The 15,803-nt window shown below is 32.0% G+C and overlaps 1 protein-coding gene across 2 annotated transcripts in view; it reads right to left on the bottom strand.

The window, feature by feature from the left end:
- The window catches only part of LOC115876246 (probable multidrug resistance-associated protein lethal(2)03659), a 35,673-nt gene that overhangs the window by 18,323 nt on the left and 1,547 nt on the right, over nt 1–15,803 (bottom strand). Inside the window, exons 1-10 of one of the 2 annotated variants that reach the window (XM_030891951.1) lie at nt 13,136–13,508; nt 7,725–7,848; nt 5,261–5,494; nt 4,720–4,923; nt 4,418–4,644; nt 4,210–4,366; nt 3,240–4,111; nt 1,281–1,481; nt 733–937; nt 274–558 (exon numbers count right to left, since the gene is read on the bottom strand). In XM_030891951.1, coding sequence (XP_030747811.1) covers nt 274–558; nt 733–937; nt 1,281–1,481; nt 3,240–4,111; nt 4,210–4,366; nt 4,418–4,644; nt 4,720–4,923; nt 5,261–5,494; nt 7,725–7,810 — 2,471 coding nt within the window. In that variant the 5' untranslated portion in view covers nt 7,811–7,848; nt 13,136–13,508. Of the gene's footprint in view, nt 1–273; nt 559–732; nt 938–1,280; nt 1,482–3,239; nt 4,112–4,209; nt 4,367–4,417; nt 4,645–4,719; nt 4,924–5,260; nt 5,495–7,724; nt 7,849–13,135; nt 13,509–15,803 lie in introns of those variants that run through there. The other variant, XM_030891950.1, reaches the window with a different exon arrangement.

Here is a 15,803-nt window from a genome sequence, read left to right as displayed (position 1 = left end):
ACAGTTTATTAATAAAGTACTTTTCAATATTAAACTCCATTAAAAAGAAGAAGCAAACGTAAAAGCAGAGAATAGGTACATTAAAAATGCATAAAAGATCAATTTTATAATAGAGTTATTGACGTTTCCAATATTTTACCAAACCGTTCCGTATCAAACCGATGTTTTTCAGGAACCGTTCTTTACCGTAGTTTACCGGTCTGGTTCGCCTGGTTTTGCAACGGAATACATTTTGACGTTCAAAATTCTTACAGAAATTTCTTGTTGACTTACCTGTTAAACATGTTGTTATGCATCTTGACAGAAGCTGACATGCAGTACTGATAGAACGTTACAGATCTGGTAATTGTCAAGACAATAACTGACACGATAATGGTCGAATAGATATAAAAACACATATCTGTGGTGAAAAATAAGTCGATTTTGCTTCTGTCATCCTTAATTCCTGTGGATATGATTTTGTTGTAGTTTTCTTCCAGGTAAATTTCATCAGAGTAAGATTTAGACAGAGGATCGTTTTTGGAATTCCTTTCTGAACGAGTCTGTTCCAGATTTACCCTAAAATAATAGAAAAATACGTTTTAAAAAAGTTATAAGAGATCAAATTTAGTGTAACCAGTAAAGAAATTCATAATAATCATAATCAAAATATGAATACTACACGGGATATAAAATTTTATTTTTCCTAATTAATTAATGATCCTAGTTAATCAAAAATAATTATATTGTTACCAGAACTTAATGAAGTAATCTGCTGAGCTGGACGCTGCCTGGGTGATGACGAACAAAGCCAAAACAAAGATGGCGCAACACCATCCCCCGGTTGCTTTGAAGTAGGCTTTGTATACCCTGCTAGCTATAGAACCCGTCTCTCTAGTTTCTTTGATTTCTGACGGTTCATCCTCAGACTGATCGCATAAGTATCCAGACTTGTTGCCTAAAAAAAATTAATTAATTTTACTTATTTTATCTCACTTAAAAAACATTAAGGTAAAGTAAAATAAAATTGGGGGAAATGGGGAAATACCAGAACACCTCATCACTGAGTGCGTCCAGATGACAACCATTCGTGCCATAAATTTTGGCACGACTGATATCGGAGATGGAGAACTAACCTCTGTAAAACCGTCTCAGATACTGACTTTTTCCAAAGCCCTGAGACTCAAGAAAGGGGTACACTATAGATCTCTAAGAGCACGGTGATTAACTTTCCTTCTCCCATGTAATTCACAGTACTGTTATATATTAAAATTAGCAAAAATTAAATAAAATTAACTTACTCTGTGTATCTGTATAATCCTCACTTTCCTCCAGGACATGATCTTTAAACAGTTTTGAAAATTCTCCATCCGAATTACGAATTTCCTGATAAGTTCCACTATTAGTAATTTTCCCGCTGTTCATAACATAAATCTTGCTCACAGTCTTCAAATACTGAAGCTGATGGGTTACCAACACAGTACATTTGTTTCTCAAAAACCCTGTTAACAAATTCTTTATTTGTATTATCAAACTAGCTAAATTACTCCCGGCGGTATAGACAATTGACAAAAGAAAGACCGTCGCTAGACGGTTCCACATATTTATAAACGTAAATATCGCCGAGCAACGAGGTAAATTTTCAAGCAGGGCGTTTGTCGCTAAATACCATATACCATATTATGTGTTGCTGTTTTTTCCAATATAAGTTCCGCGATTATATAAAAATACCGGCGGTATACTTTAAAAGAAGACAGAAATACCGCCTTTTTTACCATATTTTATTTGTTATCGTTTTCCCCAACGTAAGTTCCGCGATTGCATAAAGAATACCGGCGGTATACTTTAAAAGAAAGCAGAAATACCGCCCTTATTTTACCACATTTTATGTGTTATTGATTTTCGCAACGTAAGTTCCGCAATTACATACAGAATACCGGCGGTATACTTTAAAAGAAAACATAAATACCGCCTCTATTTTACAAAACTTTATGTGTTATTACGAGTGTTATTGTTTTTTTCAACGTAAGTTTGGCGATTACATAAAGAATACCGGCGGTATACTTTAAAAGAAAACAAAAATACCGCCTCTATTTTACGAAACTTTATGTGTTATTACGAGTGTTATTGTTTTTTCCAACGTAAGTTCCGCGATTACATAAAGAATACCGCCGGTATACTTTAAAAGAAAACAGATATACCGCCCTTATTTTTTCCGCGATTACATAAAGAATACCGCCGGTATACTTTAAAAGAAAACAGATATACCGCCCTTATTTTACGAAACTTTATGTGTTATTTTTTTCAACGTAAGTTCCGCGATTACATAAAGAATACCGGCGGTATGCTTTAAAAGAAAGTAGAAATACCGCCCTTATTTTACCAAATTTTATGTGTTATTATTTTTCCCAACGTAAGTTCCGTGATTACATATAGAATACCGGCGGTATACTTTAAAGGAAAACAGAAATACCGCCCTTATTTTACCAAATTTTGTGTTGCTGTTTTTCCCAATGTTAGTTCCGCGATTACATAAAAATACCGGCGGTATATTTTAAAAGAAAACAAAAATACCGCCCTTATTTTACCCAATTTTATGTGTTATAGTTTTTCCCAACGTAAGTTCCGCGATTACATAAAGAATACCGGCGGTATACTTTAAAAGAAAACAGAAATACCGCCTCTATTTTACGAAACTTTATGTCTTATTACGAGTGTTATTGTTTTTTTCAACGGAAGTTTGGCGATTACATAAAGAATACCGGCGGTATACTTTAAAAGAAAACAAAAATACCGCCTCTATTTTACGAAACTTAATGTGTTATTACGAGTGTTATTGTTTTTTCCAACGTAAGTTCCGCGATTACATAAAGAATACCGGCGGTATGCTTTAAAAGAAAACAGATATACCGCCCTTATTTTACGAAACTTTATGTGTTATTTTTTTTCAACGTAAGATCCGCGATTACATAAAGAATACCGGCGGTATGCTTTAAAAGAGAATAGAAATACCGGCCTTATTCTAGCAAATTTTACGTGTTATTGTTTTTTTCCAACATTAAGTAATAAAACTGCATTCTCTTGCATACAAAAATAAACAATTTATCAGAGAACCTGTCAGATGCAAAATAAGAAAGAAACGAACACTAAACTTTGTTTATCACCTAATAGAAATGACTAACTTCGGTCTTCATTTTATCAGTTGTTTATACCACCGGTGGTTGTTTAGCCGGTGTGTTTTCTTATTATTCTTTACTCACCAACAATGCACTCCTCGAATAACTTCTTCCCAACGTGAGTATCCACCGCTGAAAGAGGATCATCCAACAAATATATATCAGCTTGTTTGTAAACAGCTCTAGCCAAATTGATTCTAGCTTTCTGTCCGCCACTCAATGTCACTCCTCTGTCACCAATCATACTTCTATCACCGTATGACAATAATTCAAAGTCCTTCTCTAGTTGACACACTCTTATAACGTTTTCGTATCGTTTTCTATCCCACTGTTCACCAAAAAGAATATTTTGCTTCACCGTTCCAGCAAATAACCATGGTTCCTGAGACGCGTAAGAGATTTGGCCTACCACATCTTTAACTCCTTTGGTCAAGGACAGTTCTTTCATGATAACATGGAGCAAAGAAGTTTTTCCTGAACCTACCGCACCGACAACGGCAACAAGTTGTTTTGGACCGATGTTGAAGTTAATATCGTTCAAAGTATTCTCGTTTAACATACAGTTCCATTTTGCTGAGACATCATGAAGGAAAATTCCTACAGATTTCTTGCTAGCTGCATTGATCAAAGGTGTTGATGCGTGAATGATCTTTTTATGTACTTGTTTGATCTGGGGAGTTTTAACTTCGTGAAAAAGTAAATAGGTTTCAATTCTTTTCACGGAAACTAGAGTTTCAGCCAGATCTGAGACTGCCTGAGGGAAATTATTGGTCAAGGCTGCCTTGATGATGTTGTAGAACGATTGGATGACGTAGACAAATTCGGCGTTGGGTCTGTTCCCTGTCAGTGTGTAGGTTAAAATACAAAGAAAAATGGAAGTTCTGGTGATGAATTTGCTGAAGGATACGTGCAGTGCTCTGATGTAGGAAGCCAGTCTGACTTGTTTGATTTCTAATCTAAACGAAAATTAGAATTCGTTCAAAATAAGCTTATTTTATTATTTAAAAATATAAACAATGGGAGTTTAAATATAAACAAAACATAATTTACTTACTTCCTGATAGTTTCAACAATCTTAGAAAAATATCTCTCCCAATTATACATTTTGATGACTTGAATTCCACAAATGATCTCGCTCATATTTCTAACTCTCTCATCAGTTTTTATAGCTGTCTTCAATCGGAATTTAGAAGCCAGTTTACCCAATACCACTGAAAACTTAAAAGTTTAACTCCAATTTCTGTAATTTTACCACAACTTACTTTGTAAAGGCATGAAGATTGCCAGTAGAAAAAATCCAGATAGTGAAGTAAGCCCTACGTTAAAATATAGCAGGTACATGATTAAAATTGTTTCTAATGGTGCTATCCACAAATAGTGGAGGTATCGCATGCAATGGTCAAATCTGGCAACATCGTTGGATAGTAGATTGATCATTTGACCGATAGTTGTTTCTGTTAGGGCTGTTTTACTTAATTTAAGAGTTTTTCTGGAAAAAAATAAAAATCTTATTAGAAAAAATAAGTTCAAACCAAACAGGTGCAAGTTGAGTTAATTTAGTTACCTGTATATTAATGAGCAACAGGCTATCCTCATCTTCATGCCTAGATGATGACATGCCAGCATGTAACTGTGGCTCACTACCACTGATAGGAAAGAGGAAACTATGAGAACTCCAGCGTACATATACGCTTGTTGGATTGAAACTGTTGTTTGATTGGGCGAGTAATAGTTCATCAGTTTTCCTAGAGCTAAGGGTTGTACCATTCTAAACAAAATATATTTGTATTAATTTCTTAGTTTTGATCATGATCAGTTTTAATCTTCTGCTGATGATGCTAACATTTATAGTATAGTGAGAATCAACCTTAAATTTTCCAACCCCTGCAATCTTCACTTATGTTATGTTATGCAATAAGTCGGATTCTAAACCCTATTAAAATCCTGTTTATAAAAACTATCAATATTGGTTCTCTGACTGCTTGCAGGTGTACACAGAAAAAAAAGTGTGTACACAGAAAGAAAAACTTTGTTCTGTGTACACAGAAAAAAAAACTAACAAAGTCGACTGACTGTCTAATAAATAGACTGTGTCCAGTACTTACCCTAAAACAAACTCCTGCACGAACAAGACTCCCCCGTAGGTGAGTATCTCCATCCTGAACATCCGCCATATCGCCCTTAAGAGTAAGGGCTCGGCGTGGTGCAGCCTCTCCAGCTTCCACTCCTCCTCCAACTTGTCGCCCAGCCGGTGCGACTCGTGCTCTTTGAGCGGTCGGTATAAATCATCTTCGCCGAAATCTTTGACCCAGCCCTTGTAGAAGATGGGAAGACCCCAACTGAAACGACATTCACAAAAATTAACTATAAGTTACTATTCGATAACTCGTCAACTGGGAAGTATTCAAACCAAGTTTGTACAGGCGGACTTTGCGAAAAAACTGAACGTATGTGGGGGCCTTTAAATTTGACGATTTATTTTTTAGTTTTAAAAGAAAGCAACAAATTTTGAAAACTTACAGTTTCTTCTATCTCTTAAACATATTTTGTTTTTGTCAAATATGTCTCAAATACACATAATTCATTTGAGACGTTTTTGATTTTTTTAAAGAACAAATACATCTCTATAAATCTTCAATTTTGGCATGCGATTCATTCAAAACGAAAATTCTTATTTGCATTTTCCCTTCATCGCACTTTTCTGCATGCGTCCTAGATGAAAAACGACCGGTTTTCCTTATGAAAGGAAAACTTGTTTCGGTTTTGTCGCAATATTTTCCGATATAGTGGAGTATGCCATTGTACGTGGATAAAGAAGTCGGGCTTACATGATTTATTTTGATAGTTACAAATAGGTTCGTGCATTGTATGGTCCTGGTATACAATTTGGAAATGCATAAAAGTTATGTTGATTTATGATATAAAATAGAGGATTACAAAAAATGTTCATTTCGAGCGTCACAAAAGTACTAATTGTTGCGACGTGATTGACAATATAAAAAAGTCATTTTAACGACTGGGCATAAAAGGAAAGCACCTTTATACCTAAGCATAAAAGTACGAAAATATATTATTAAACTGACATAAGTGTCAAATTTGGCGAGCCGTAACCATGGTTTCTCGATATATAATTACATACAAGGTATTATTTTTAATTTTTTTTTTATATTATTTGGAACGTTTGAAATTGCTTAAAAAATTATTTGTGGCGTTTGAAACAAAATAGTATGTTCTATTCGGAGTAAAAATTACTTTGTCACACCTGTCAAAGTACAGCCTGGCCACAAAAAGTATAATTTTTACTCCTAATAAAACAATATTCTATTTACACCAATTACACCAATCGTTTTATAATTGTTTATATAATTCGAAATTTATGTTTAAAGTCTGCTTTATTCAAGAACAGTTTGTTGCCCTGTACACCTACATCATGTGTCCGGATCATCTTTACAAAAGAACAACTTTTTTATTATCAAAAATAAAAAAAATATTAAAATACCGTTAAATTTTAGTCCTAAAAAACGAAAACACTTTTCTATGATAATATTTCGTCTTCATTCTTTGATAGACCGTTGATATTTGTTGTTTAGTTGTCGAAAAAGGTAATACTTTAACAACAAATAATGTTAAGAAAAACAAAGACGTTAATCAAAATTAATAATAATAATCATCTATCAAAGGATGAAATATTCAACCATATTTTTTATATTTTCTTTATATTTTTCTCTAAAATGGTATGAGAATTTGGAAACGTTAAAACGGGATTAACCATTTCAAAACAAGTATATTTTTTATAAAAATGCATTTTTCTCAAAATGTTAATAATAAAAAGAATTTTCTTTTGTATTGACGATCTGGAGACTGTATACCAAACAAAAACAAAAGTTTTAGTATTGTTTTGGTTTGTTAAAAACTTACTCATAAATAACTTAATTAATATATATATATATATATATATATATATATATATATATATATATATATATATATATATATATATATATATATATATATATATATAATATTATATATATATATATATATATATATATATATATATATATAATATATATGAATATGAGTATTAAATAAAATATATAACTTTCTATTACCTTCAAATCGATATTACCTTTACAGAAATATCGTTTAAATGTTGTAAAACAACGGAAACAGTGCCTTTTTTGCATCTTCTGTTGAAAATTCGATGTTTCATGCATGATTTACTTTAAATTTCAAGACACTTTTTTGTCTAGTTTAGTGTCAAATAATTTATATCGATATCATTATTATTGTTATACAGGGTGGTGCATCATCGTTGGAAACAGGAAATGGCATGCAAATTTTGAACTGTGCAGATACTCCCCTGATAAACTCCCCTGTTAATTTTTGCAGCAAAGTTGTAAATAAGTTTTTGCATGCAATTGCATTTTTGCATGACATGATTGCATGACAAAGAGCTATATAGAAGGTAACAAAGAGCTATATGGAGCTAATTAAAATTATAGTTTAATTGATAGTTTTTTAAAAAATATATTTTTCTTTAACATTAGAATTAAAAAAAGTACTTACCAAAAAAATAAATTGGCTAAAAAATTGGACTTTTCTCGTGGATGCTCTGGTTTATTCTTGTACTCGCTGGAATCACTATCATCCATTATAACACGCACGAACAAGATATTATTAAGTTTCCTTCCTGCAACGCAATCGAAGAAAAAAATAAGATGAGATTATTATCGCAAAAAAGTTCAGTCGGTACTGTTGACTTAATACATTAACATATCAACTATAGGTACTAATAATATTCTGACACTAATATGATGACGACTCAATAAGTATATAAACTAATACAGACTGTACTAAGTAATATTATTAATATTTTTTTCAAAAACCTACAATTTTTCCCAACATTTTTTTTCAAATGTTAATGCCCAAAAATTCGCGAGATTTCATATAAAACAAAGTCAGGCACTTTTAAGGGTAAATAATTTCTTATATACAGGATGTCCAATTAAAAAAACATATATTGTTGATGACATTAAATGATACTTTAACAGCGAGGATAGGTTAAAAACTTTATTTCTTCTCGCACGTTTTTTAATTGCTTCCATTTTTGAAAAAGCCTGAATATCTGTTGGTAATTTACTTATTTCGTTTTGAGCCATTTCTGGCTGCAATTCAATCAGCAATCGACACGAAAGAGAATTAAAAAATATTGACTCAAAACTGACAACTAAAGAGACAGCTTTATTTATTTGTCAAATTAGATGAAGAGAGAAACCAACGCCAACTCAACACAATATTTTTTCTACTCATAATAAATTCCTTGAAATAATAATTTCTGAATATTTCTTAAAACGTAGAATTTTTAGAATTTAGAATGAGTGGGAGGGGGGTTAATCACTTCGACCTTACAGATCCATTGTGTCCCCCTTTCTTGAATCATAACTCATCATACAGTCCCAGGGCTTTGACAAAAGCCAGTATCTGGGACGGTTTTATAGAGGGTAGTTCTCCATCTCCAATATCAGTCGTACCAAAATTCATGGCACGAATGGTTGTCGTCTCGGCGCACTCAGTGATGAGGTGTACTGGTGTTTCACCATCTTCCCCACAGAATCTGCATTCGCCGTTTCTTCTTAGTTTCAATCTACTGAGGTGTTCATTGAGAAGACAGTGTCCTGTTAAAACCCCGTGACAATCCGAAGATTGTTCTTACTCAGACCCAGGAAGATCTGTGATTTTTCTTGATCATAAGCCCTCAGAAACTTCTTCGAGTGTCTTAGACCATTGCAAGATTTCCATTCCAGGTTGCGGATGGAATCTTCCAAGTTCTTGAGTTCCGCCTTGAGTTGGTTACCACTTGGAAAGCAGAACGGTTCTGGTCCAGTTAGTGGAGTGTTCGCTCCTTTCCTAGCTAGATTATTTGCTTTTTCATTGCCTTCTATCCCTTGGTGAGCAGGCACCCAGTGTAGGAGGACTTTGTTTTCTTTGCCTAATTTATTCAGCTTCTCTATGCATTCTTTGACCAATTTCGAATTGATTGATACTGAGTTGATCGCCTTTAACGCTGCTTGACTATCAGATAAGATGGGATTTTAAAACGTAACTCGCTATGGAAAGAAATACCTTCAACCTATTATACTGCCAAATGTGGCAAATGTACAGCCTGGCCGCAAAAAGTGTCATTTTTACTCCTAATAAAACAATATACTATTATTATTAATCTCCAATAATATAATAAAAGTTATAAACAGTAGTTAAAAGTGAGACATAAAATCTGAAATTACACTTTCTCAGAATGATTTTTTTTAACAAATAACAGTTCGCCAAAATTCATATACACAGGTATTACAATCTATTGTTTTTAAATAGGTTTTATTAACATTTGTTTAATTTATTTATTATTCTCACATAGTAAAAAGAGACGGAGATATTTTTACACGAAGTTCTCAGTTTTTAATTAAGTTTTCTTAATAATTATTATTATAAATATATAATTAATCAAATCCTTTCTAAGAAGCATAAATAATATTTTATAAAAGCAATTATTGATGCAAAATGTATTTAAATCCCAAATAACTCGAGAAAATGCCTGCAATTTTATCTAGAGCTAAACCAACATATTAACCACAAAATGATACCAATTCTACGTATATTACTTATACACACGTAAAAATATGTATGTGTTTATTATTAATTTGTACTGCTTTATTATATCCTGTTATCATCATTCACAGACACACGCGAGCAAATATCAAGATTATGTATTTTAAAATAAAAGACACATATATTTTTTTATTTATATGCCAAAGTATATCTTCTAAATCCCCATAAAAAGATTTATTCCCCTTTTAGTGCCCTTAATTTTAAAAGAAAATCTTTATTTTACGTGTTTTTTATTCAAATGTCTGAAAGCTTAGTTCTAATGGCTGTGTATATGTTATCAGAAAGGTCTGTAAACATTTAGGTCAAATAAAGCATTTAAATATATATTGTTATTTATAATGAATGTTTCTTTGACAAATCATTAGGAAATAAATCTTACTATATTCTATTAAAGAGTCTTATGTAGATATTAGAACTATAAAATTGTTTATCAGAAATATATTTTTAAAGTTTTTTTTTCTCTAGCAAAAAGACTTAACAAAAGTCTTGCAGCAAGTTCAATATCAACTGAACTCTGCAAGACCCGCTTATTGGAACCAAGAAAGTATTGGTTTTGCATTAGCTTATTGCCTATTTACCAATCAACACCATTCATAAAAAAAACACAATTTTATTAGTTACAGTGATAATATTGTGGTTTTATGTTACTCTGAATATTGTAAGTAACTTCCTAGAAAAACAACAAATAAATTCACGATTGTTTTTTTACTTGTACCATTTATAAGCCTATAAACTATTATCTCTAAACAAAAGTATATAAAAAATAAAAATAGGTACAAATAGAAATAAAAATAATTACATATTTCTCTATTTTAAGAAACTGTGTACTATATAGTACAGGGTTGTTCACCACATACGACACGGGGTATTGTAGCTAAACGATTAGATTTTTACAAATTGTAAGTTTTGGGTTCGTTGAAGGACTATTAGTGCTACAATTTAAAAATATTTTTACAAGATACAGAGTGTCCCAAATAAATAAAAAATATCAAAGTTAATTTTTTTTAAATGGAACACCCTGTACATTATTACAGTTTTAGTTTCTGCGATTAAAATAAAGGTAAATTTGATTAAGGTTTACCGCACTTTAATCTTACCGTTTTTGAAATATTTTCAATTTTGTGAAATTGCAGTATTGCAAAACTAGTATAGTCCGCAAAGAGGCCGATTTTACCGATAATGTCTAGAATTGCAATACCGTTGATAAACACCAGAAACAAAATAGAGTCTAGTACTGAACGCTGAGGGACACCACATTCTATAGGCTTGCAAGAAGATATAGACGTATCAATCCTCACAAGCTGCCTTCTGTTGCCAAGATATGACTTATGTCATTTGTGCGGCACTCCCCTGAATCCATAGTACTGAAATTTGTTAATTAAGCTGTTATGATTTACACAGTCGAAAGCTTTAGAGAAATCACAGAAAATTGTAGCTGTAGAGTGATGGTTATTCAGGCTAGAGTATAGATTATTAAAAAGGTCGAACATAGCATCAATTGTGCAACTGTTAATTGCCGAAATCCAAATTGATGGGAAATCCAAACAGTGAGAGTCTTTCTTTCAGCGCTATGAGGAAAGTTTTTAAGGTACTCAAAAACTAAGTATTTCTTGATACGTGATTGCAAATAATGTTGTATATTACGAGAGTGCATTGATTACATGTTTGTTTAATTGTTTTAGGTGTCTTTTCTTGTCTGAATGTGTTTAATAAAAAAATCTGATATCCGTTTTGATTAGTTTGAAGTGTTTTATAGTGGTCCATATACAGGGTGGTCCGAACTGATTCCGGAAACTTCGGCAGTATATTCTGCAGATAAAAATAAGTAAAAAAGTTCGGACAAATGTATGTCCTAAAATGTTTAGTTTCGGAGATACAAGGTGAAGAAGTTTCATTTTTATTTCGATTTTTTCCAAATAACTTCTGAAGTAACGTCATTATTTGGATGAAAATTGGTGTCTGGAAGTTTTTTGACATGAGAAATTTGATTTTGATGTCAATATGGCTGCTATTTGTAGGGGGCGCCACCTACATATGTTTTCACTGTTTTGAAGAGTAATGACTTTTCGTCTGTACCTGTATAAAACTACTGAGTGGAAAAATATACATTTCCGTCATTTTCAAATCGCTACGATCAACCGTCCTCAAGATATTTCGAATGGAAATAGTCAATTCGTGTCATTATCCCGCCGTTACTAACGTGCGGTCTCTTAGACCGGCTGCATTAAAAAAGTCCGATAATTCGGCAAACTTCACGGGGAAATTTTTATGCACCTAGGTACCTTCCTAATCTGACGCCAATTATTCAGTGTGTAAGCGACAGCCGAACAACCCAGGTTGTTTTGTATCTATTAGGAATTTCGGTGTGCCAGACCGACGTTAGTAATCGTGTTACTATATTTTGTCGTAGTGCGGGAAGTTCTCTCGCCTTTCTGCGTTTATCGAATTAAAAACTAAGATTTCTAATGGCGGGAGATTATGAAAAAACGGAAGTGTATTTACAAAAATTGTTAGAAGAAATAGGGGCTGACTCAGAAATTGAGGACAATGATGATAGTTTATCTAATGATGAAGTAGAATATCAAGATATCAGCATTTTAATGAATTCTGTTTTTTACGAAGACAAACTTTTATTTGGTTGTCCTTTAGGAATCTCAGTTTATTTTTAGCGTATAATGTTCATGTTAATTTTTCTTTTGTGTTTTAATGACATGGTTTTTTTATTATTGTCTTTTTGATTAAAACTGATAAATAAAAATATTTTCTCTAAAATAATTGTTATTTTATTATGTCCTTCTAGCAAAAAATACAAGTTGACAAAAAAACCTTTAAATTATCAGTTTTTCATGTTATCGGTCTCACAGACCTACGTTAGCAAAGTTGTGATACTCAGGCAAGTTAGCTATGGCGGGTTATTGACAAAAATAAGATACACGTTGAGTAGATAGTTATTTGACTGAATTATAATTTCAGAAATTTTTATGTTTTTAAATTAATCATAAATTTTTCTGCGAAAAAATTATGGTAAAACAGTTTCTACAGAACTTTTGACAAAAAACAGAATATGCTGCCGAAGTTTCCGGAATACAGTTCGGACCACCTTGTATATTTGAGTACCTATTCCATATTTAAGTGCCTTTATGTTCAATTTGTTTTTGAGAAAATATTATACTTTCAATTTATAAATTTACAGAAAACCGTTATTAAGTTATGTGCAACTGTATGACTGATAATAACTAAGAATAAACATTTTTGGTTTTCAAAACCTTTTTTTATATAACACAAAAACTAAATGGCATTCCAAAAAAAATTACCTTAATATATTACTTGTTAAGCACATTAAAAACTTCACTTAAATACACTTCAACTGCAACAAAATTTCGAAGTCAATATACTAAGAGTAAAAATCTACCGAGTACACTGACTGACTGACATTTCTTCACACGAAAATAAACGAAAACTATATTATTTGTAATAACTAACTACTTGGTTACTACTTTAGTTTTGTCCGTACCGACCGAATAGACAACACCAAGTGCAAAAACGAAAAATCGTTCTATTGTCGCCCGATACAGTTCTGTATCCAGGTCAGATTTAGTAAAATTTCAATAATTTCAGTTGCCAAAGGTTCTGCGGCTTGGTTGCCACAGACCCAACCGAGTTTTTCTGCCAGTGGTTGTGTCATTGGAAATTCGAAGAGGTTTTTTGCATCCACGGTGCTATCGGGCTTCTGTGAAGCGATTAAGAGCACATAAAAGTATGAAAGGTCAGATATACATAGTTAGAATTAAGATTTATTGTTTGTTTATTTACAGGGTGTTTCAAAAAACGTGTGTGCCATCTCGCGTAGGGAGATTCCTCACGTAAAAATATGATTTATTTTTTATATCAACATAGAGGTTCTGCATTGTTTCGTAGATACAGAGCGTAACGCAACGTAATAATAAAATAAAATTTTATTAATACATTACAGCGACGGTGCTGTTCGCCTGGAGAGCATTATAGGGTGAGTCAGGTTTGTGCTCAAATGAGCGCCACTGAATCTACCTAATAGTTAAATAACATTAAAGATTCAGAAAACTGTTATTAGGAAAAGATATTTGCCAAGATGGAACCTCATTCATGCAATAAAACAAATAAATTTTTACTCTACTAAATCTAAATATATTAATTAAAATTAATGTTTGGTTATAAAATACGTTTGTTTTATAACAACCGGAAAGTAATGAAATATGTTTAAATTTTGAAAAAGAGGTTAAAATGTTATTTAAATTTGCAATTAAAGTATATAATTAAATTGAAAAGTATATAATTAGGTGAAATATTACAGATGTTCAAAACTACTTATAAAAAAAAATTAATAAAATTATATCAGATTTTACTATCTATACCTTTTTATAGTGTACCCCAAAATAAAAGTACATAAGCCTGGGTAACTTATCCGACAACAGCAGCTGAGTACGGCAATGTTGAACAGGTTTGAACAGGGTGAACTCCAGGAACTACAGTTGCATCAGCAAGGCTACAAATCTTTGTTGAGTTGAAAAACAGGGTGGATGTCTCGACACCATGTAATCACGTGCAAGTGAATGTTAAAATAAAACTATCCAAAGCAAGAAAGGAAAACCAGGAAAAGTAAAAACCAGAAAGAAATAAGCAAAACCCTGTGGACAATATTTAAATTAATATTTGTAGATTTTAGGTTATGATACCTTACTCCAAAGCGTAACTAACAAGTCATCCAGCTACCATCAACCATTTAATGATCAAAATTAGTGAATCCATTCCAAAATTGTCCAAATCTAATGAAAATCATTAAGAATCAGAATTGAAAAGGTAAAAGACGTGAATAAGTGAACTTACCCAATATCTGGCCACATGGCACACAAAAAAAATCTCTACTATTTTGGTTCAGGCAAATCTTGCAAAAATTTATAAAATTATTATATAGCATCCAAAAATTAAACTGGTAATCCCCACATGAACCAACAGTACAGGATTTCACCAAAAAAGACAATCTCCTCCCGATCGCCACGCCAATATGGCGATCGGAGGGAAAAGAACAATCATCGACCAAAATGGACCTCCAAAGATTTGACAATCCAGAAATGACATCAGAAAACGAAAGTTGGCGGCGTTGCCGTACTGACCAAATAAACAGGTATTTTGGGGAAAATATTAGAAAGATAAATTGAAACGAAACTGTCAACACTGCGTAGCTCACTCGCTGCTGTTAAACAAATATAAAATAATTATAAAGACATATTTAAATATTATAATTAATTAAGAGAAATTTATAAACTATAATTAATAAAAAGAGAAAGGGCTATTATCAAAAAGGTAGCAAGTTTAAAAAACATGCTACAAGAGAGTTAAAGTCTTCATTTTTTTTTCGATTTATTATAATTTTCTTCCAAGTGCTTTTAACGATTCGAATAAAATTTTGAGAGAATTCTATCCCTATTTTTATTTAATGCTGTGGTTGTAAATAAAATAGTATACAAACCTCGGAGGAAAGTTTTCATTACTGTCTCGAGATTTAGTTAACAATATCAATCTCGCGACAGTAATGAAACAATTCCTTCCTCAGTATGTAATATACTATTAAAAATCTGTAATTATCTTAAACAGGTGTAAAATAAATCACTGATGTCACAAAAAATGCAAATGCTCAACAATTATATTTTTTCTAATTTACACCTTTTCTAAAACTAAAGTTATATTCACGACTTTTAATTCAGAATGAAAGTATTTTAATAATAAATAAAAATTAACAAATTAATGATTTAGAATTGTTTAAAGGTTAGCTGTTTTGGTTGTGGTACAAAGAAAGTACTGTAAATTAATTGAAAATCACAAGTAACTGGTGCATTTTGAACAGCACGTATAAATTATACCATGAATTACAAAATTTGCCATGAATTCATATAAAGAGCATAGTCATTCATATAATTTCCATAACATTCGTATTTCTCAGTTATT

This window comes from Sitophilus oryzae, unplaced genomic scaffold (assembly GCF_002938485.1).
Source record: "Sitophilus oryzae breed Bouriz unplaced genomic scaffold, Soryzae_2.0 scaffold_1430_pilon_pilon, whole genome shotgun sequence".
NCBI lineage: Eukaryota > Metazoa > Arthropoda > Insecta > Coleoptera > Curculionidae > Sitophilus > Sitophilus oryzae.
This window is presented reverse-complemented; position numbering and strand designations above follow the sequence as displayed.